Source organism: Mesoplodon bidens (genome assembly GCF_964165515.1).
Source record: "Mesoplodon bidens genome assembly, chromosome: 3".
NCBI lineage: Eukaryota > Metazoa > Chordata > Mammalia > Artiodactyla > Ziphiidae > Mesoplodon > Mesoplodon bidens.
Window position 1 is genome coordinate 94,183,902 of NC_138178.1, and position 22,029 is coordinate 94,205,930.

The 22,029-nt window shown below is 38.3% G+C and overlaps 1 protein-coding gene across 3 annotated transcripts in view; it reads left to right on the top strand.

Annotated features, from left to right (window-relative positions):
* INO80 (INO80 complex ATPase subunit) overlaps positions 1–22,029 on the top strand; it is a 131,645-nt gene that overhangs the window by 20,258 nt on the left and 89,358 nt on the right. For all 3 annotated transcript variants that reach the window (XM_081229914.1, XM_081229915.1, XM_081229916.1), the window contains exons 2-7: positions 8,055–8,240; positions 8,498–8,667; positions 8,759–8,826; positions 10,682–10,864; positions 13,045–13,165; positions 14,252–14,466. In XM_081229914.1, coding sequence (XP_081086040.1) covers positions 8,098–8,240; positions 8,498–8,667; positions 8,759–8,826; positions 10,682–10,864; positions 13,045–13,165; positions 14,252–14,466 — 900 coding nt within the window. In that variant the 5' untranslated portion in view covers positions 8,055–8,097. The remainder of the gene's footprint in view (positions 1–8,054; positions 8,241–8,497; positions 8,668–8,758; positions 8,827–10,681; positions 10,865–13,044; positions 13,166–14,251; positions 14,467–22,029) is intronic.

Below are 22,029 nucleotides of genomic sequence, written 5' to 3' on the forward strand. Positions count from 1 at the left end.
CTGTCTTTAGTCCTTTAAATGCTTTAAAGCTATAGTTGTTCCCATAAGAGCTGTACCTTTACTCGGGCTTTTCTGTGCTAGTATTGATAAATTTAGGAGTTACTTCTTTTTTTAAAAATTTATTTAATTTATTTTATTTTTGGCTGCACTGGGTCTTCGTTGCTGTTCGCCGGCTTTCTCTAGTTGCGGAGAGCTGGGGCTACTCTTCCTTGCGGTGCGTGGGCTTCTTATTGCGGTGGCTTCTCCTGTTGTGGAGCACGGGCTCTAGAGTGCAGGCTCAGTAGTTGTGGCACATGGACTCAGTAGTTGTGGCTCGCGGGCTCTAGAACGCAGGCTCAGTAGTTGTGGCGCACGGGTTTAGTTGCTCCGCGGCATGTGGGATCTTCCTGGACCAGGGATCGAACCTGTGTCCCCTGCATTGGCAGGGAGATTCTTAACCACTGCGCCACCAGGGAAGCCAGGAATTACTTCTTAAAGGCAGTTATGATTAAACTCTCTTTAGATATCTGACTAATTCAGTGAGTCTCAATCTGGTCTTCTCTGAGATATTTCAATGAGTATTTTGCCGCAGAATGGTCAAATAAGTTGGGAATTCCTCTTGGAGAGAGACTAAGAGCACATTAGCATATTGAAGACTAAAGAATCTTAAGTCTGACTTCAATGCATTAATATTTTTAATATTCATGGTCATTTGTTAATATCTTGACGTCATACTCAGAGAAGCAAAATTTGGGAAATGCTTCTCTAAATGATTGGTATGAAACCAATTTGGGGTAGCATTTATAAAGAGAAATCAGAAGTGAAAATAGCGTTAAGTATGGAAAGTCTAAATGTGTAGGTCTTAGGACAAATACTTAATGGTCATAATTGTGACTGAGTGTTTTATTAGGTGGTCATGATATATCATGTTCTTAACCATTGCTGTTAGGAAAAAAAGATTAAAAAATCATTAAAATCCAAACTAAAAACAGTTTCTTAGACTAGGCTACTGTTTGAACGGTGCCTCTTAGCTCATCTCTATTCAGAGATAGGATGGCTTTCCCTCCAAGTAGATATCTTTGTTAGGCTTTTCATTTGGAGAAAGATGGAAATTCTGTCCTCAGCTAAGAATTGGCAGTTGATGCAGGTGTCCTTCAGGTTCTTGTCTAGAAGTAACACCTTGATCTCTCACCTCCCCATACTTATTTAGGCTTGCCTGAGAGACAGATATTAAGGAGGATTCCCTGAAACATACTCAGTTCATGCATTCTCCTATTCTTGTTCAACAAGGATGGATAATGAATGATTGAACACATTCTGCTTAAGTTACCCGACTTTTGTTATCTTTTGATTTGTCTTATTTAAACTTTTGTCCCCAAATCAGGTGTCCAGGATATGAGTAGAGACCTGTGGTCATTGACTACAGATTGTCTTTATACAGAAAGTAACATTAGAACTAGAGTTTTGTAGCCTTGACATTTAAGACTGTGCTTTGAAAAGCAAATTAATATGGTCATTTGTAAATATCAGAACCAAATAGATTCATGAGATAGGGACTCTTTGCCCAAATAGTTTAGTAAGTTTGTTTAGTAAGGGAGCTAAGGTGTGCATGCATACAGTTAATAGAGTGTAAGATCATATAAGTGCCATGCTTTCCATAAATAACCATACAGATGTTCAAAGAAGAGAATAGTCTTAGCTAAGAATAATCTAAAAGTGTTTACTGGAACAGTGTATTTCACTCATTTTGACTTTGAAGGATTTCATTTCAGCTTGGTGAGACTTTTCTTACAGAGACATTATTCATAGGATAAGGGCAAGACAGCATCCATAAAGGCATAGCAGTAATTAGAGAGTGCAAAGCAGTTCAGTCCAGGACCATATATGGATACAGGTAGGTAAGTCTGATACATGTGAGTATGATTTGAAGGCAGACACTTTACCATGGATATCAAGCTTAGTCAGGGGACCTAAAGGGTGATCATAGTCCAGCTGTAGGATAATCAGGATTAAAGAGCCAGAGTTCAGGGTATGGACCAGGCCAATCAATGGTGAATTGCTCTAACATCACGTATTAATCCTTTGAAATGGCAGTAAGACCCTGTGGTTGGAGGAGTTTTAAAGAGCTCTTCACGTGAATATTGGGATGGATCTGAGAGGAAGTTAAGAGACATTTTCAGGGTATTCTTAATTTGTGTCGAGTATAGGGAAATAGTAAAATTGGAAAAGTAGCTTGAAGCCAGATGATAAAGGTCTTTGAATCTCTGGTTGAGGAATTTAGACTTCATTGGATTTTGGAAAGCTATTGTGGGATAACAACATAATCAGAGTGATGTTTTGGGAATACTGATCTGGAAGTAGCTGCAAAGATGGATCAGAGGGAGAAGCACCTGGAGGTGGGAAGCCAAATTAGGCAGCAGTAGTCTGGGTGTGTGAGTACACATGAATATACTTAATGCCACTGAATTTTCTACTTACAGATGATTGAAGTGGTAAATTTTATGTTATGTATATTTTACAACAGTAAAAATCTAATCAAACACTTTAAAAATATTCCTTGACTCTCCAGATATCATCATAAGACTTCTTGTGGAGATATGTCATGAACTTCATGCACCTCCTCCTTTAGCCTTGTGGAAATAAGAAAGTGCTATTTCATGGCTGCTATTTCAACTATCAATGGTGATATGCTACAGAGGTGATTCTGGGAGAATCAGACTATAGGATTGATGTGTACTTGGTGTCACAGGGGGCACATTGAGCATTGTAAGACCATACAAGTAACTCTGATCTTTCCTGGACAAATTGGTTTTGACTTCATGTTATTATGCAGCCCAGATACTAAGGAATTATTTTAAAAAGTAGTTCCTTTTGGGCTCCCCTGGTGGCGCAGTGGTTGAGAGTCCGCCTGCTGATGCAGGGGACACTGGTTCGTGCCCCAGTCTGGGAAGATCCCACGTGCCGTGGAGCGGCTGGGCCCGTGAGCCATGGCCGCTGAGCCTGCATGTCCAGAGCCTGTGCTCCGCAACGCGAGAGGCCACAACAGTGAGAAGCCCGTGTACCACAAAAAAAAAAAAAAAAAGTAGTTCCTTTTGAATCACCCAGTATTTCTTTGTAGTCATACCTTCATACTGCCTTAATTAGGACCATTTTTATTATCAGCTAAATTAAGTAGGTAGAGCATAATATCAATTTTTTAAAATAAATTTATTATTTTTATTTTTGGCTGCACTGGGTCTTTGTTGTTGGCACGTGGGCTTCCTCTAGTTGCGGCAAGCGGGGGCTACTCTTCGTTGCAGTGCGCGAGCTTCTCATTGCGGTGGCTTCTCTTGTTGCAGAGCACGGGCTCTAGGTGCGCAGCCTTCAGTAGTTGTGGCACGCAGGATCAGTAGTTGCGGCTCGCGGGCTCTAGAGCACAGGCTCAGTAGTGGCACATGGGCTTAATTGCTCCACGGCATGTAGGATCTTCCCGCACCAGGGCTCGAACCTGTGTCCCCTGCATTGGCAGGCGGATTCCTGACCACGGCGCCACCAGGGAAGCCCGAGCATGATATCAGTTATTTCGTAATAAAATCTTAGGAGGGTGCCAAGCAACAATTTTTTTTCTTTTTTTTCATTCAACTATAGATGATTTACAATATTGTGTTAGTTTCAGGTGTACAGCATAGTGGTTCAGTTACACACACACACACACACAATAAATCCTTGTTGTTTATCTATTTTAATATAGTGGTGTGTATCTGTTAATCCCATACTCCAAACTTATCCCCCTTCCCCCTTTCCCCTTTGGTAACCATAAGTTTGTTTTCTATGTCTGTGAGTCTGTTTCTGTTTTGTAAATAAGTTCATTTGTATTATTTTTTAGATTCCATGTGTAAATGATGGCATATAATATTTGTCTTTCTTTATTTGACTTCACTAGTATGATAATCTCTAGGTCCATCCATGTTGCTGCAAATAGCAATATTTCACTTTTTCTGGCTGAATAATATTTCATTGTTCATGTATACTACATCTTCTTTATCCATTCATCTGTTGCTTCCATGTCTTGGTTATTATAAATAGTGCTACTGTGAACATTGGGGTGCATGTATCTTTTCGAATTAGAGTTTTTGTCTTTTCTGGATATATGCCCAAGAGTGGGATTGCTGGATCATATGGTAACTTTATTTTTAGCTTTTTAAGGAACCTCCATCCAACAGTGTAGGAGGGTTCCCTTTTCTCCACACCCTCTCCAGCATTTATTATTTGTAGACTTTTTGATGATGGAGTTTTTGTCTTTTCTGGATATATGCCCAAGAGTGGGATTGCTGAATCATATGGTAACTTTATTTTTAGTTTTTTAAGGAACCCCATCCAACAGTGTAGGAGGGTTCCCTTTTCTCCACACCCTCTCCAGCATTTATTATTTGTAGACTTTTTGATGATGGCCATTCTGATGGGTATGAGGTGATACCTCATTGTAGTTTTGATTTGCATTTCTCTGATAATTAGCATTGTTGAGCATCTTTTCGTGTTCCTGTTGGCCATCTGTATGCCTTCTTTGGAGAAATGTCTATTTAGGTCTTCCAAGCAGCAATTTTATATGCTTTAATTTGTATGTATGTATATCAAGATGAATTATATGTATTCTCTAAGATAGTTTTGCTTTATTTTTAAAACCAAGTTTCTTTGAAATCTTCTGGAATGGGTACCTGTTAGGTCTCATTTTGAAAAGTAGAATTTATTGAAGTCATTTATAAAAGACTTTTATTAAAAAGTCTTTTATAAAGACTTTTATAAAAAGTATTTAAAGTATTTTTTAAATTAATTAATTTATTTAGTTTTGGCTGTGTTGGGTCTTAATGGCTGCGCGCAGGCTTTCTTTTTAGTTGAGGCGAGCAGGGGCTACTCTTCCTTGCATTGTGTGGGCTTCTCATTGCAGTGGCCTCTCTTGTTGCGGAGCATGGGCTCTAGGTGCACGGGCTTCAGTAGCTGTGGCTCACGGGCTCTAGAGTGCGTGCAGGCTCAGTAGTTGTGGCGCATGGAGCTGCATGTGGGTTCTTCCCGGACCAGGGCTCGAACCCATATCCCCTGCATTGGCAGGCGGATTCTGAACCACTGCACCACCAGGAAAGCCCTAAAGTATTTTTTAACCTTTTTTCTTTAACTGTTCCCAAGATTGATATTTTATATACCATGAAATTCACCTCATTTAAATATACAATTCAGTGATTTTTAGCAAAATTACAAAATTGTGCAAACATCACCACAATGTGGATTTACATTTCTACCTCCCCTAAAAAAGATCTCTAGTATCCATTGGTAGTCACTCCCCCTTTGTACCCCCAATGAACCACTGATCTACTTTTTGCTCTATAGATTTCCTTTTCTGGATATTTCATATAAATGGAATTCTACAGTATGTGGTCTTTTGTGTCTGGATTCTTTTACTTAACATAAAATTTTGAGGTTCGTTCATGTTATTGCATGTATCAATTGTTTATTCCTTTTTATTGCTGAATAGTATTCCATTGCCCAGACATGCCATATTTTATTTATTCATTCACCATTTGATGGACATTTAGATTATTTCACTTTTTGACTATTATGAATAATACTGCTGTGAACATTCACATAAAAGGCTTTGAGTGGTGGACATGTGTTTTTATTTCTCTTGAATAGATAACTGGGAGAGGAAGTGCTAGGTCATATGGTAACTATATTCAAATTTTCAAGCAACTGCCAAATTTGTCTATAGTGGCTATAATATTTTACATTTTCACCAGCAAGGTATGAGGGTTTCAGTTCCACATCTTCCCTAACAATTGTTTTTGTCTTTTTACTGTAGCTGTTCTAGTGGGTATAAAGCGGTATCCCTCTGTAATTTTAATTTGCAATTTTTTTTTTTTCTTCTTCGGTACGCGGGCCCCTCACTGTTGTGGTCTCTCCCATTGTGGAGCACAGGCTCCGGACGCGCAGGCCCAGCAGCCATGGCTCACGGGCCCAGCCGCTCCGCGGCATGTGGGATCTTCCCAGACCGGGGCACGAACCTGTGTCCCCTGCATCGGCAGGCGGACTGTCAACCACTGCGCCACCAGGGAGGCCCTTAATTTGCAATTTTTGATGTTGAGCATCTCCATGTGCCTGTTAAGCCACTTGTATATCTTCTTTGGTAAAATGTCTGTTCACAGTCTTTTGCCCATTTTTTAATTGAGTTATCTTCTTACTGAGTTGTAAGAGTTCTTTATAAATACACATCTAAAGTCATGAGGATTTTTTTTTTTCTTGTAGAAGTTTTATATTTTGGGGTTTTACACCTGGGTCTGTGATCCATTTTGAGTTAATTTTTGTGCATGGTATGAGGTAATGGTTTAAATTCAACTTTTTTTTTTTTAAGTGAGAAAAGGACCTATTTCATTGGTCGCTGTGCAGATTTTTAAAAAATTAATTAATTTATTTATTTTTGGCTGTGTTGGGTCTTCATTTCTGTGCGAGGGCTTTCTCTAGTTGCGGCAAGTGGGGGCCGCTCTTCATCGCAGTGTGCAGGCCTCTCACTATCGCGGCCTCTCTTGTTGCGGAGCACAGGCTCCAGACGTGCAGGCTCAGTAGTTGTGGCTCACGGGCCTAGTTGTTCCACAGCATGTGGGATCTTCCCAGACCAGATATTGAACCCGTGTCTCCTGTGTTGGCAGGAGGATTCTTAACCACTGTGCCACCAGGGAAGCCCCTAAATTCAACTTTTATATGTGTTATATATTCAGTTGTCCAGCACAGTTTGTTGAAGACTGTCCTTTCCCCCATTGAAATTGCCTCGGCACCTTCATTGAAAATTAATTGACCATAAATGTAAGGGTTTATTTCTGGATTTTTCAGGTCTATTTCATTGGTCTGTGTGGTTATCCTTATGCCAGTACCACACTGTCCTGGTGACTGTAGCTTTATGATATATTTAAAATCAGAAAGTATAAGTGAGTAAGCCCTGTACTTTTTCAAAATTATATTGACTATTCTAATTCCTTTGTGTGTCCATATAAATTTAATAATCAGCTTGTCAATTTCTGGGGGAAAAAAAAAGAAAAGCCTACTAGGATTTTAATAGAGATTATGTTGAATCTGTGGCTCAATTGGGAGAGAATTTTTAACATTCTGTTAAGGAGAAAGATTGTATTAGGAAATTTAAAAAATTTGTAATAAAAAGAAGACAACCTAAGATAAAGATATTCTGGTTTCCTTTAAAGATTATACCTTAATTTATTAGATTATGAACTTTTACAGGTAATTACTATTTACTGAGTACTCACTGTATGTCAGATGGTGGGCTAATTGCTCTGTGTTGTCCCATTATTTAATCTTGGCTCAGCCCCTTAACTCTTTAAAGATAACCAGTTATAAGGTAGAAGATGTTACATGAAAGACAGTTGGGGGGAAGGTTGTTACACTGATTGATTCTCTAGTTGAAGACGTTCTTAGTCTAACATTGTCCTTAACAACATAAGGTAGCAAAGAGAATGCTCAGGTTTCTCACCCTCAGTTTTATTCTCTTTGTTCCGGTTTTCTAAATCATCTCTAAATTTTTATACTTTATGACTTGTTTATAAGGGATTGTAAAATACTCTGCCAGTATATCTATTCCCTTGTAAGTGGACTACCTCACACATATGTATGAATGTAAATACAAAGTGAAAAAGGGAGCAGCTGTTTTGAAGGGTGATGCTGAGAACATGTGCTCCTCTATGAGGTGTACAACAGTGAACTTGTGGTACAGATTTGGATAGTTGTGAGTAATTATTAACTGTAAGATGAAAGAGAATTGAGTATAAATTTTAAGGCACTGCTTCAAAAAAGTATCAAGAATTTTCATTGTGACAGGTGACAGTATTTCTATAGTTTGGTGTTTTTCTCATCCTTTTAACTTCTGCATTTGCATTAGGAGGCAGTGCCTAACAAGAGCTTTATCATGGTCTTTCTGTAGACTGCTGTATTCTCTTCTTGTGTCTAGAAGGTCTGATTTCTGTTCACATTGATAGCAAGCAGGCAAAATAAAGGGAGAATGAACAGCATTTCATCTCTCACTACTTATCTCCATTCTGCAGCCGTGCAGTCGGAAACCCTTGTGCATGAAAACAGATTTGTTCTATGGCCTCGGAGTTGGGTGCCGGGGACGATGGCGGCTTCACTGAGCTGGCAAAGCCCCTCTATCTTCAGTACCTGGAGAGGGCCCTCCGGTTGGACCATTTCCTGCGACAAACATCAGCCATCTTCAACAGGAATATTTCTAGGTATGGTATCCCATCTTCCCAATATAACGTTTCACCACATTTCTGATTCCCATCATTCCTGTAGATTTTATGGTTTCAAGTATCTTATGGGTTTGGGGATGTTTGATTTTTTTTTTTCCTTCTTTCTTTCGAATAAAATACAGTCAGCTTAATCAGAGGATCAATTTCTTCTGTAAAGTGTTCAGTCTACTAACCATAAATTATAGTACTTTGCTGGGTCAGCTGTTATTGTGGATTCACCATTCTTCAATTTATAGTGATGAAAGTGAAGATGGACTGGATGACAATAATCCTTTATTACCCCAACCTGGGGATCCCTTGATACAAGTTAAGGAAGAACCTCCAAATTCATTGCTTGGTGAGACTTCTGGAGCAAGTAGTTCTGGAATGTTAAACACATACTCATTGAATGGAGTTCTACAGTCAGGTCAGTGTGGTGTGAGAGCCCTCTTTGGACTATCAGTTCTTTTGGGGCAAGTGTCCTTTCATTTTTTTATTCTCTATGTTTCTTTACACAGAAACAAAATCTGACAAAGGGAATTTATATAACTTCTCTAAGTTGAAGAAAAGCAGAAAGTGGCTAAAGGTAAGAGATAAGGCAGAATGTTTATAATTCAAATAACCTACTAAAATTACAAGTAGAAGGATAAGTTACTGACTAATTATGGCACACTGGCAGAGATTTTCCTAGACCTGAGTCTTTTATTCTGGGTGTGGTTTTTCAAGAGATTATAGAGAAAAATCTAGAGGACTCAACGAAGTTCATTTTAGCAAACATTTTTGGGAATGAAGCCCTATACTGAGCAAGGGAGTACAGAAATATATCAGATGAGATCCTTGCTCTCACTGGCTTGTAATCGGGATTATTAATCTGTTTGTTTTATTAGTCACTGAGTAGTTCATTCATTCAACAGATGTTGATTGGCACATACTGCCTTGGGAGATACTGTTGTAGATAGATAGGGTTCCTACCCTGAGGAGCTCACATTCTAATGTAGGGAGGCAGTGAGTAAGCCTGTAAATAAGAAATAAATACAGTTTCTTTAAAGAGGTAACATTTCAACTGATTGCTGAATGATCAGAAGGAACTATGTGAAGGTTTAAGATAAGAGCATTTCAGTCAGAAGGAACAATGGCAGAAGTCCTGAGAAAGGAAGCAACTTGGTATGTTTGGGGAAGAAAGGAGGTTGGTATAGCTGGAGCACAGTAAATGAGAGGGTAGTAGAAACTGAGGTTATTTAGCTGATCACGTTGGGCCTTGTACACTATGTTACGGAATTTGTATTTTCACTCTTGTCACAGTGCTAAGCAATTGGAGTGTTTGTAAGCAAGGCAGTGACAATCTCGTTTATACTCTTACAAGATTACTGTCATTAGCTAGACTGAATTAAGGTTAGCATTTCTTTTATTGAAACTAATTATTTCTCTATTTTATACTTTTCTTATGAAGAGCTCAAAGTAATTTAAAGGTAGTAGTCTTTTATTTTTATCACCAGCCCCTTTAAAAGGCTCATGTGGAAAAGGCCTGAAAAGGCTCATGTGGAAAAGGCCTGATAAGCTTCACATCAATGAGGTTTTAAACTGTTGGGAATGCAGTAACCTTATGCTTGGCCATCACATTTTTAAAAATTGAGATGTAATTCACATGCCATAAAATCTACCCTTTTAAAGTGTATAATTTAATAATTTTTAGTACTTTCATAAAGTTAATACAGCCATTACCACTATCTAATTCCAGAACATTTTCAACACTCCAGGAAGAAACTCTGTTCATTAACAGTCACGCTTTCTCTACTTTCCCCAGGCCTTGGGAACCACTAACCTGTTTTCTGTCTCTGTGGATTTGCCTATCCTGGACATTTCATATAAATGAAAACATAAAATGTGGCCTTTTATGTCTGGCTTCTTTTACTTAGCATAATGTTTTCAGGGTTCGTTCATGTTGTGGCACATGTCAGTACTACTTCCTTCATTTTAATGGCTGAATAATTCTTCGCTATCTGGAAAATACCACATTTTGTTTATCCATTCATCTGTTAATGGATTTTGGGGTTGTTTCCCCTTTATTAGGCATCACTGCTTGCTTTCTATATTATACCTTTATGCCCTATAGTAGTTTTTTAGGTTTTGTTTAGTTTTTTGCCTTGGTATTTAACATTGATTTAAATTACCTTATGTGTAGTGTATGTACTAAGTGAAATTTAGCCTTGTTGCTGTTGATAGCATTTCTCATGTTTTGGCGCTCTTTCATTCATGACTACTAGGTTTAATTGGTATCTTTTTGTGTTTTAGATGAATTGGTAAAGAATAGTATAAGGGAAACTAGAATGACTATCCTCCAGCTGTTTTTGTCATTGTTTTGGGATCTGGAAAAAACCCTTGGATTATAAAAGGAATTGCTTCATATCAGAGGTTCCATTTCCATTTCCTCCCTTTTTCAGAGCATTCTGCTAAGTGATGAATCCAGTGAGGCAGATTCTCAGAGTGAAGACAATGATGATGAAGAAGAAGAAGAAGAAGAAGAAGAAGAAGAACTCAATCTCAGCAGAGAAGAACTTCATAATATGTTGCGACTGCACAAATATAAGAAACTTCACCAGAATAAGTATAGTAAAGACAAGGAGGTAAGGGTTTCAGGAGAAATCTCAGATTTTCATGCTGGGTATTTACCCTCTGGTTTATATTAATTGAAAATACATCATTTTAACTTTATATTTAGATGGTGGTTGTGGTTGTTCTGATAATTGAAATATACTTCACATACCAAAAAAATTCAGCCTTTGAATGTGCACAGTTCAGTTGGTCTTAGTATATTCATAGAGTTTGTAACTATCATCACTTTATAATTTCAGAACATTTTCTCACCCCAAAAAGAATTCTCTTAGCTCTTGCCCCTCATTCTCTCTTTTTTTTTTTTTTTTTTTAAATTTTTTACATTTTTAAATTTTTTGCCATGTGGCTTGCAGGATCTCAGTTCCCCTACCAGGGATTGAACCTGGGCCACAGCAGTGAACGTCTGGAATCCTAACCACTAGGCCAGCAGGGAACTCTCCCCCTCATTCTCTTCATTCCCCTCAGCCCCAGACAGCCATCAGTCCACCATTTGTTTCTATAAATGTGCCTATCCTAGACACTTCATACAAATGGAACAACATGTGTCCAGCTTCTCTCACTTAGCATAAGGTTTTCAGGGTTCATTCATGTTGTAGCATGTATTAGTACCTCATTCCTTTTTATTACCAAATAATATTCCATTGTATGGACATAGTGCATTTTATTTATCCATGCATCATTTGATGAACTAATTGGATTGCTTCTACTTTTTGGGTTTTATGGATTGTAGCTACGAATAGTGACTTGTTTCACTTTTTGGCTCTTATGAATAATGCTGCCCTGAAGATTTGTTTGCAGATTTTCGGTGTGGACAGGTATTTTTATTTCTCTTGGGTATATACCAAGGAAAAGAATTGCTGGGTCATATGATAACACTATGCTTACCCTTTGGGGGAACTGTCAGGCTGTTTTCCAAAGCAGCTGCACCATTTAAAATTCTTGTGGTTGCTTTTTAATGCAGTTGTTCTTTGGAAGTGTTCCTATCTTGGAAAAACTCCCTTTCTTCACATACTAACATTAGATTGATGATAGTTTTATGTAGCAACTATTTGAATGCTGTTACAAACGCCTTCTGATTTTTGTCAGGAGTGTAGCACTTTGTACATAATGAGCAATAGAATATTTGAAGACCTAAAACTTTCCAGCAATTAGTTAAGGTCCAAAGTCAGTTCAGAAAGCTTTGAATAATATGCTAAAAGTTATAAACCTGTAGAAGTAAGAAATAGTAAGATGTATGAAGATGTATGACTTTTGACTTAGACAAGGAGTTCCTTTTTAAAGTACAGTGCTAAGGCAGTTGGTGCTCAAAATAATTGGTCTTTTTAAAATTGAAGTAAAAGGCACATGTGGGAAAGTCCACAGATTTTAAGTTTACAGCTGTGCGAATGCTTTAACAGAGGACCTTGTAATAGTTCTCCATGTCACTCTTCTATCCTAGTTTCACTCTTTGAACAACTCATTTGCCTATAATTCAGGAAAGAGATTCTACAGTGAACTACCTAATTTTATTTATCTTCGTATTTACCCGTTAGTAATAGGTCAGACAAAATTTGAGCTTTGGAGGTCAATTTGAATGAAATGTTTGAAAAGATTAAGTGCTTTCTGGACAGAAAAAAATAGATTATTCATATGTTAGAATTCTGGTAACAAAGACACTATAATACACTATAATATTGTCAGACTCTTAGTGGGAAATGAAGAAAGAAGACTTCAAAGATTGAAGAATTGTGATGGCTGGGGACTATTCAAACTAAATATAAGACTAAGAGCTGGGAAAGCAGGCATTAGAAACCTTAGTAAATCTGGGGACCTATTGGTAGTAGAAGTATGGTTTATTTCTTGTTGATGAATTGAAGAGGAGACCTTTCTGCAATGACAAATATGTGTCAGGACAAAGTAAATATTCTGGTGGAGAATCAGAATCATGAAGGGTGTTTTTTTGCTTATTTGTTTTTTTAAGTTATTTTCAACAACTTTCCATGTGCATGGCCAATGAACCCATTTTGTTCTGAAGTTAAGGAAATAATTCACTTCGATGTATTAAACGTTTATTGGTCTCTTGGTGGGAAGAATACTGTATGTAGGAACTATGGTTTTTCTCTGGATCAGCTTTCTTTAGTAAAGATAATTTGAAGGCTGTTCTGTAGGAAAGACAGGCCCTTCTAAACATCACTGTCTTTGCCTGCTTCAGTTGCAGCAGTACCAATACTACAGTGCAGGACTGCTCTCCACATATGACCCTTTCTATGAGCAGCAACGGCACCTTCTTGGACCCAAAAAAAAGAAATTCAAGGAAGAAAAGAAACTTAAAGGTGAGCATATTGACCTGCCTTCTACCTTTACTCATTCTTAGTTCCAGGTACGTTTGGGCTTTGAACATAATCCATGTAGTAGAAATTTGCTTTATCTGAAAAACCCTAGTCTCCCTTATCCGATTACTAGTTGTAAATAGTATTAAATTTGTTTTGTATTTGGTTTATGATATTTTCTAGAATTATGAAGACATGCGAACTATAGATTCTTTGCCAGAGATTTAAGCCAATTAGGTTATTCCTTTTTTTCTTCTACATACTCTCTAAATATTGAAAATGTTCTGGGGCAGAAAGAAGTTAGTTATACACAGGGAAGTATGAAGAGTCACCTGAAGTATTTGGAATAAGTTATAATTGTTGCTGTATGTAGTGATTTAAAATAGACACCTCCTGATGATCTTCTGTAGTGCTTGTTTGCACGTTTGCCAGGAAATGTCTTTTCCTCTCTGAGTTCCAAGCAGCTGGAAATCAGGAAGGAAATAGGAAAGGAAAGTTTTAGACTATCTATACTAGGCAGATTTTATTCCCCTAAAGGCATGAACTCTGTACAGAAACACTCTTTTCAGCCTTCTTCCCTTATTTCTTCCACGTCCTCCTTGTTTATCTCAGTATTTTCTCATCCTTCTACCCTCCCTCTCAAACTAGATTTTTGTTTCATGTGCAGTTTTTTTTTCACAGGTCTTAGTGTCATATCAGTTAATGCATTTTTTTTCTTTCTCTGTTATTTTTCTTTAGTCACCTTACATTGCTACCAAGTAGAAAAGTTTCCTTCCTCTGATCATGACTTGAGCTCATGATACTTCATAAGCCTCCTTTCCTATTGTTGGGTTCAAAAGAAATACAGTTCTTAGGTTCTCTTCTATTTCTTTCATGTAAACAGAGGGAGTATCCAGTGTTCTTTTTTGAGGTAGTGTTAGCTTCTTCTTGGAATATTCATGGACCTGAATAGATAAAAAGAAAAACATTGCCAGTCTCAGTGGAATGAGAAAAGAACCTTGATTTTTCTTGAAGTGATGAGGTTGTTTTGTGACTTTCTCCTGTGGAAGGGAAGAAATGCAACCTTCTGAGAGTCTGTTTCCTTTGCAGCTAAGTTGAAAAAAGTGAAGAAAAAAAGGCGAAGAGATGAAGAACTTTCCTCTGAAGAATCCCCTCGTCGCCACCACCACCAGACCAAAGTCTTTGCCAAGTTCTCTCATGATGCACCTCCTCCTGGCACCAAGAAGAAGCACTTATCCATTGAGCAGCTCAATGCCCGTCGCAGGAAAGTATGGCTCAGCATTGTGAAAAAGGAACTACCAAAGGTAAGTGAGTGCCTCCAGATAGAATGTTTTCTCGTGTCTGCCCTCCAAAGAGAAGCTGTGAGAGCTAGATACCTTCACACGCTTCAGAAAGAAAACTAATCGTTTGGAATTGGAAAATCCTGAATAGTACTCTCTTCAGTTAACTGATTTTCTAGAATTTGATCAAAATACATGAGATTGTTGTGTTATGCTCCTTGGCCAAAAAAATGGAGGGAAACCTCTTTGAGGAATGCAGTTTTCTTATATAAAGAAAGAGATTTGACAGCAAATTGATAGGTCATAATGCAGGAAATTAAAATGATGGACATGTGTTTCTTAGACTTTATAAACATTTGGATGTTACTGAATAATCACAGCTATTAGAAGAAAATGTGAATGATTTAGGAAAAACATGTATAAGCATTCATTTTGCTCTTTTAATTTGCTTGAATGTTTTTTTTTTGTTTTGTTTTTTTGTTTTGCGGTATGTGGGCCTCTCACTGTTGTGGCCTCTCCCGTTGCGGAGCACAGGCTCCAGACGCGCAGGCTCAGCGGCCATGGCTCACGAGCCTAGCTGCTCCGCGGCATGTGGGATCTTCCTGGACCGGGGCATGAACCCGTGTCCCCTGCATTGGCAGGCGGACTCTCAACCACGCGCCACCAGGGAAGCCCTGCTTGAATGTTTTGATATACTAATTTCAAACTTAAAAGTTGCAGGAATAATGTCCGTATACCCTATTTATTTATTTGTTTATTTATTTATTTATGGCTGTGTTGGGTCTTAGTTGCAACATGCGGGATCTTTGTTGTGGTGCGCAGGCTTCTCTCTAGTTGTGGCGTGTGGGCTCCAGAGTGCTTGGGCTCTGTAGTTGCTGCACGCGGGCTCTCTAGTCATGGCGTGTGGGCTTAGTTGCCCCAAGGCATGTGGTATCTTAGTTCCCCGACCAGGGATCGTACCAGTGTCCCCTGCTTTGCAAGACCAGTTCTTAACCACTGGACCACCATGTCCCCTTATACTCTTTACTTAGATTCACCAGTGGTTTGCATTTTACCCAGTTTATTGCTTCATTATAAATTGAGTGCAATCTTAATAGACATATGAACAGGATATTTTATGAATTTAGAGAAGGTGATTCTAAACTCAATGTGGAAAAAGTCAATATGCGAGAATTGCTAGGGAAACAGTAAAAAAAGCCTTCCCAAACATTAAAACATACTATAAAATCTCTACAACTGACACATGAATGGGCAGATAGACCAGTAGTACCTTTAATAAATGGTGTTGGGACAACTAGATAGCCATTTTGTAAGAGGTAAAATTAGGTCTGTATCTCACACATATATTCTAAATGGATTTGGCATCTCAGTGTAAAAAAAAATCATACAAATATTAGAATAAAACGACTGCATTTCTATCTAACGTTTGTGTAGGAAAAGAGTTTCTAACTATGATTCAACATCCAGAGGTAATAAAAGAAAATACTTCTAAATTTGGCCACATAAAAATAAATTTTTGTATGACAAAAGACAACTGACAGGGGCTTCCCTGGTGGGGCAGTGGTTGAGAGTCTGCCTGCTGATGGAGGGGACACAGGTTCGTGCCCCGGTCTGGGAAGATCCCACGTGCTGCAGAGCGGCTGGGCCTGTGAACCATGGCCGCTGAGCCTGCGCGTCCGGAGCCTGTGCTCCGCAACAGGAAAGGCCACAACAGTGAGAGGCCCGCGTACCGCAAAAAAAAAAAAAAAAAAAAAAAAAAAGACAACTGACAAACTGGGAGATACTATTTTTTTATTTTTTTTAATTTTTAATTTTTAAAATTTATTTTTGGCTGTGTTGGGTCTTTGCTGCTGCATGCGGGCTTTCTCTAGTTGCGGCGAGCGGGGGCTACTCTTTGTTGCGGCATGTGGGCTTCTCGTTTTGCGGAGCACAGGCTCTAGGCGTGCGGGCTTCAGTAGTTGTGGCACACAGGCTTAGTTGCTCTGCTGCATGTGGGATCTTCCCATAGCAGGGCTTGAACTCATGTCCCCTGCATTGGCAGGCATATTCTTAACCACTGTGCCACCAGGGAAGTCCCCATTATTTACACTGAATACTACAGTCAAAGGGCTGTTACCTCTAATAATATGGAAAGAACTATTAAAAATTGAGGGACAGGGACTTCCCTGGTGGTCCAGTGGGTAAGACTCTGTGCTCCCAGTGCAGGGGACTTGGGTTCGATCCCTGGTCGGGGAACTAGATATGCCACAACTAAGAAGCCCACATGCCGCAACTAAAGACCCCACATGCCACAACTAAACATGCCACAACGAAGATCCTGCATGCCGCAGCTAAGACCCAGTGCAGCCAAAATAAATAAATATTTTTAAAAAATGGAGGGACAAATGACCACAGATTCAGTAGACAAATGGGAAAATGTCAAGAATAGACAGTTAGCAAAGAAAGATATAAAAATGGCTCTCAAACATTTTTAAAAGGTTCAAAGTCTCTCATAATTGGGGTAATACAAATTAAAATAACACTTAGACACCATTTGTCACCTATCACACTGGCAAAAATTTTTAAATATGACAACACATTCTGTTAAGGAGCCTGTGGGGAAACAGGTGCTCTCATAAATTACTGATAGGAATACAAATTAGGACTGTGTTGTGGGGAAAGTTGGCAACACCTAGCAATCTACAGATGCACTTACCTTTAAAATCAGCACTACCAGTTCTAGGAATCTACCTTAAAGCTAAAGCAACCATACAAAAATACATGTAAACAAAGTTATTCATTGTAGCATTATGTGTAATTGCAAAATAACAGAAACAATCTAAATGTTCATATATGGGGCTTGAATTAAATGATGGTAGGTCTATCCAGTGGATTATTATACTACTGTTAAAAATAAAGAATGAGGAAGACCTCCCTGAACTGATATGAAGTAATTTTGAGGATACACAGTTAAGTGAAAGAGGCAGAACACAAAAAAGTAAGTATACCCTTCATGTAAGAATAAAGGGAATACAAGAAAGTACACAAATATCTGCTCATTCGTTCAAAAGAAATTTAAGAAGGATGAACCAGAAATTAAAGTGATTGGTTCCGACCGCCTGGAGGGGTGGGATAGGGAGGGCGGGAGGGAGACGCAAAAGGGAGGGGATATGGGAACATATGTATATGTATAACTGATTAAATAAAATTAAAAAAAAAAGAAAGAAAGTGATTCCTTAGCAGCAAGGAGGTCGGTGAAGAGCCACACAAAGTTTGTGGGGGCAGGGGGGAGCGGGTGCAGAATAAATGTCTGTTCGGTCTGCAAAAAATAAAAAATAAAGTAAAGTGATTGGTTCCTTATAGAGGGCAAGTGGGAAAAGGGTAGAAAGGAGGGAAGGAATGGGAACAGGGTAGCAAGGATGAGGAGGAAGGAGTCTTTGAGTATATTTTGTATAAGGCTGACTTTTAGAACCATAGTAATGTTTCACAGATTTCTGATATACCTCCAATATTAAACCAACCAGGATGTGGGTGGAGAGGGAGGTTGGGGGGATGTGTGGTCGAAATGGAATAAAAGTAGGAACAAATGAACTTAACTGTATTAGAAATGAGTGACATGATCAGGTTGCAGGGAGTGGGGAAGAAAGAACTCATCTAAGTAACTGAGGAGAACATTATTTTAATTGGATATGTAAGGCTAAAGACTGATGGAACTATGCGTAAATGCCATGATTGACATAGTAAAAGTGTTTCTCATAGGGGAATGAATAGGTTAGCAATTTTGAAACTACTTTATGTGTATACTAGGATTAAACAAATAAGTAAATATATTGTAGATGAGCCAGTTTCTCATTGCTGGAGAAAGAAGTTATAAGTAAGGAGAAGGGGAAAGCTAAAATGAAGCCCATGAAGTTTGACTGGGATCAGAGGTATCAGTATAAATTCATGGTTTCATATATATCTACACACATACAGATAGATAACTGAAATGTACTTGGGTGTGTATGCATGGATTAGCATGCATATGTATATTTTTTCTGGTTCTGTTTGCTGAGAGGGCCTAGAAGCAGTGACACCCCAGTAACAACGAAGATACCTAGCAACCAGGTCTTGATTTCTTACTTACTTATTTATTTATTTTTTGTTGTGTTGCATCTTCGTTGCTGCGAGCGGGCTTTCTCTAGTTGCGGAGAGTGGGGGCTACTCTTCATTGCGGTGCGCGGGCTTCTCATTGCAGTGGCTTCTCTTGTCGCGGAGCACGGGCTCTAGGTGCGCAGGCTTCAGTAGTTGTGGCATACGGGTTTAGTTGCTCTGTGGCATGTGGGATCTTCCCAGACCAGGGATCGAACCCATGTCACTTGCATTGGCAGGCAGATTTTTAACCACTGCGCCACCAGGGAAGTCCCTGGGTCTTGATTTCTAAACAACTTTTATTCTCTAATAAGAGGAACCAAGGCTCCTTGAAGAAGTACCTTATTCCAGAACTCAGCAGGGAATATACAAAATGAACCTTAGGGAATTTTCTGACGGTCCAGTGGTTAGGACTTGGTGCTTTCACTGCCAGGGCCTGGGTTCAATCCCTGGTCAGGGAACTAAGATCCCACAAGCCATGCAGCACAGCCAAAGACAAAATGAAAAACATTTTTAAGTAGTGCCAGAAAGTAAAGAAGTTCTGAAGAAAGATCAGGGGGAGGTGGGGCTTGTCAAAAGAACACAGGAGCCAACCTGAAGGAGCGCCTCATGGCCAAAGTTAGAATAATTTGAGCAACAAAATAAATAAGAATAATATTGGATTTTGACCCATAGAATAAAAGAAATATCTGTCAGTCCATACTGTTATAAGTAAATACTTGAATAGACAAAGTGTAGAAGGAACAACTCTTCCTTTCAGTAGGAATTCCAGTTAGTAAGTGTAGAAGGAAAGAAGGAAATAAAATTATCCTTATGCAAACACCACAGTAATAATTGTTACAGACTACATCCATTTATGAATGCTAAAATTAGAGGGCAAAAGTTAGAGGAGAAACAGAAGTTGCATAGCTTCAAAACTGGCAGAGTGCACCTTAACCAAATGATCAAAGTAAACATCACTAGTAATATAAATTTTGATATCACGAACTCCTTGATGTGATGCACTGAGAGGAGCACATCATCAAAACATCATTTCTCTGGTATTCTTGCCATAGTAAATGATATCATTCCCATCATGAGGAAACAGCAGAAAACCACACATTTTGGGACACTTTACAGAATAACTGATTGGTGCTTTTCAGAAGTGTCAAGGACATGAAAGAGAAGGATTGAGGAAATGTTACATACAGGAAGAGATTAAGGAGAAGAAAAACTAAATGAACACATTGTGAGATCCTGTGTAGGATACTGGAACAGTGAAAGGATATTAGTGGAAAAGTTGTTGACATTCAAATAAGAACTATATATAATTTGGTTAATACTTTACTGGTGTTAATTTCCTTGCTTTTTTTTTAAATTCGTGTCAAGAAGCATCACTTTTTATTTATTATTTTTTAAAGGGAACTTTAATTAATTAATTAATTAATTAATTTTTAATTGGCTGCATTGACTCTTCGTTGCTGCATGGTTTTTCTTTAGTTGTGGTGAGCGGGGGCTACTCTTTGTTGAAGTGCGTGGGCTTCTCATTGCGGTAGATTCTCTTGTGCAGAGCATGGGCTCTAGGCACATGGGCTTCAGTAGTTATGGCGTGCGGGCTTCAGTAGATGTGGCTCACGGGCTTCAGTAGTTGTGGCTCATGGGCTCTAGAGGGCAGTTAATTTCCTTTCTTAATAATTGCACTATGGTTATATAAGTTGCTAAAATTAGGGAAAGCGTGGGTGGGGAGTAGTAAGGGAACTCTACTGTTTTTTGCATGTTTTCCATAACTCTAAAGTTAGTTCAGTTTCCTCACACCGTATACAAAAATAAACTCAAACTGGATTAAAGACCTGAGAAGATCTGATAAGATCTGAAACCATGAAACTCCTGGAAGAAAACATAAGCAGAACAACCTTTGACATAAGTTATAGAAGTATTTCTTTGGATCTGTCTCTTGAGGCAAAAGAAGAAATAAAAGCAAAAGTAAATAAATGGGACCTAGTTAAATGTAAAAGGTTTTGCCCAGCAAGGAAAACCATTGACAGAACAAAAAGATAATGTATAGAGTGAGAGAGGATATTTGCAAACAGTATGACTGGCAAAGGATTAATATCCAAAATATATAAACAGCTCATACAACTCAGTATCAAAAAAGCAACCTAATCAGAAAATGGCCAGAAGACTTGAATAGACACTTTTCCAAAGAAGTCATGTAGATGGTTAACAGGTACATGAAAAGATACTCAACATTGCTAATCATCAGAGAAAGGCAAATCAAAACAAAAGTGAGATATCACCTCACACCTGTTAGAATGGCTGTCAATCAAAAGGACCACAAATAACAAATGTTCGAGAGGATGTGGGGAAAAGAAGGAACCCTAGCACACTGTTGGTGGGAATGTAAATTGGTATGGAGGTCCCTCAGAAAACTAAAAATAGAACTACCATATGATCCAACTAGAGAAAGCCCGCGCACAGCAACAAAGACCCAACACAGCCAAAAAATAGATAAATAAATAAATTAATTAAAAATTAAAAAAAGAAAAAATATGGCAAGAATAATGCAAGGAACTGCCATGTATCTTTTACTCGTATTTAGCACCTGTTTGCCTCATTTGCTTTTGACATATAAATGCATACTTTTTCCTCACTCACTTTAAGGGTTAGTTTGAGATTTTGTGCTAAATTTACTCCTAATAATTGTGTGTTTCTGAAGAAAAAGGAAATCATCTAGCGCATAACCACAGTGCAGTATTAAAAATTATTATCTGACTCATAGGTTTTCATATTTCATCACTTGTTTCAATAATGTCCTTTATAGCACTTTCCCCACCCCTGAATCAATCTAGGACTACATGTTGCATTTAATTGTCATGTCTCATTAATCTCCTTTATTCTGAAACAATTCCTTAGCCTTCATCTTTCCTGACATTGTTATTTTGAAGAGTATATCATTTTGTAGAATATTTTTGAATTTGGGTTTATGTGATGTTTCCTTGGGATTAGATTTGAATTATGCATTTTTGGCAATATTACTAGAGAGTGATATGTTCTTGACATATCTCATCAGGAGGCACTTGATACATCTGTCCCTATATTGTGATATTAGCTTTGATCCCTTAGTATGATGATGCCTCTGTACTGTGCAATTACTTCCCCTCCCTCCAAAGCAATTAGTAAATATTTCTGGAGAGAAGTACATGTTTGAGCATTCTTTTTTTTTTAAATTGAGATATAGTTGATTTATAATATTAGTTTCAGGTGTACAGCGTAGTGATTCAAAATTTTTATACATTATACTCCATTTAAAGTTATTATAAAATATTGGCTGAGTTCTCTGTGCTATACAATATATCCTTGTTGCTTATTTATTTTTTATACATAGTAGTTTGTACCTGTTAATCCCATACCTCTATCTTGTTCCCTCTCTTCCCTCCCTCTTCCCACTAGTAACCACTCGTTTGTTCTCTATATCTATGAGACTGTTTCTGGTTTGTT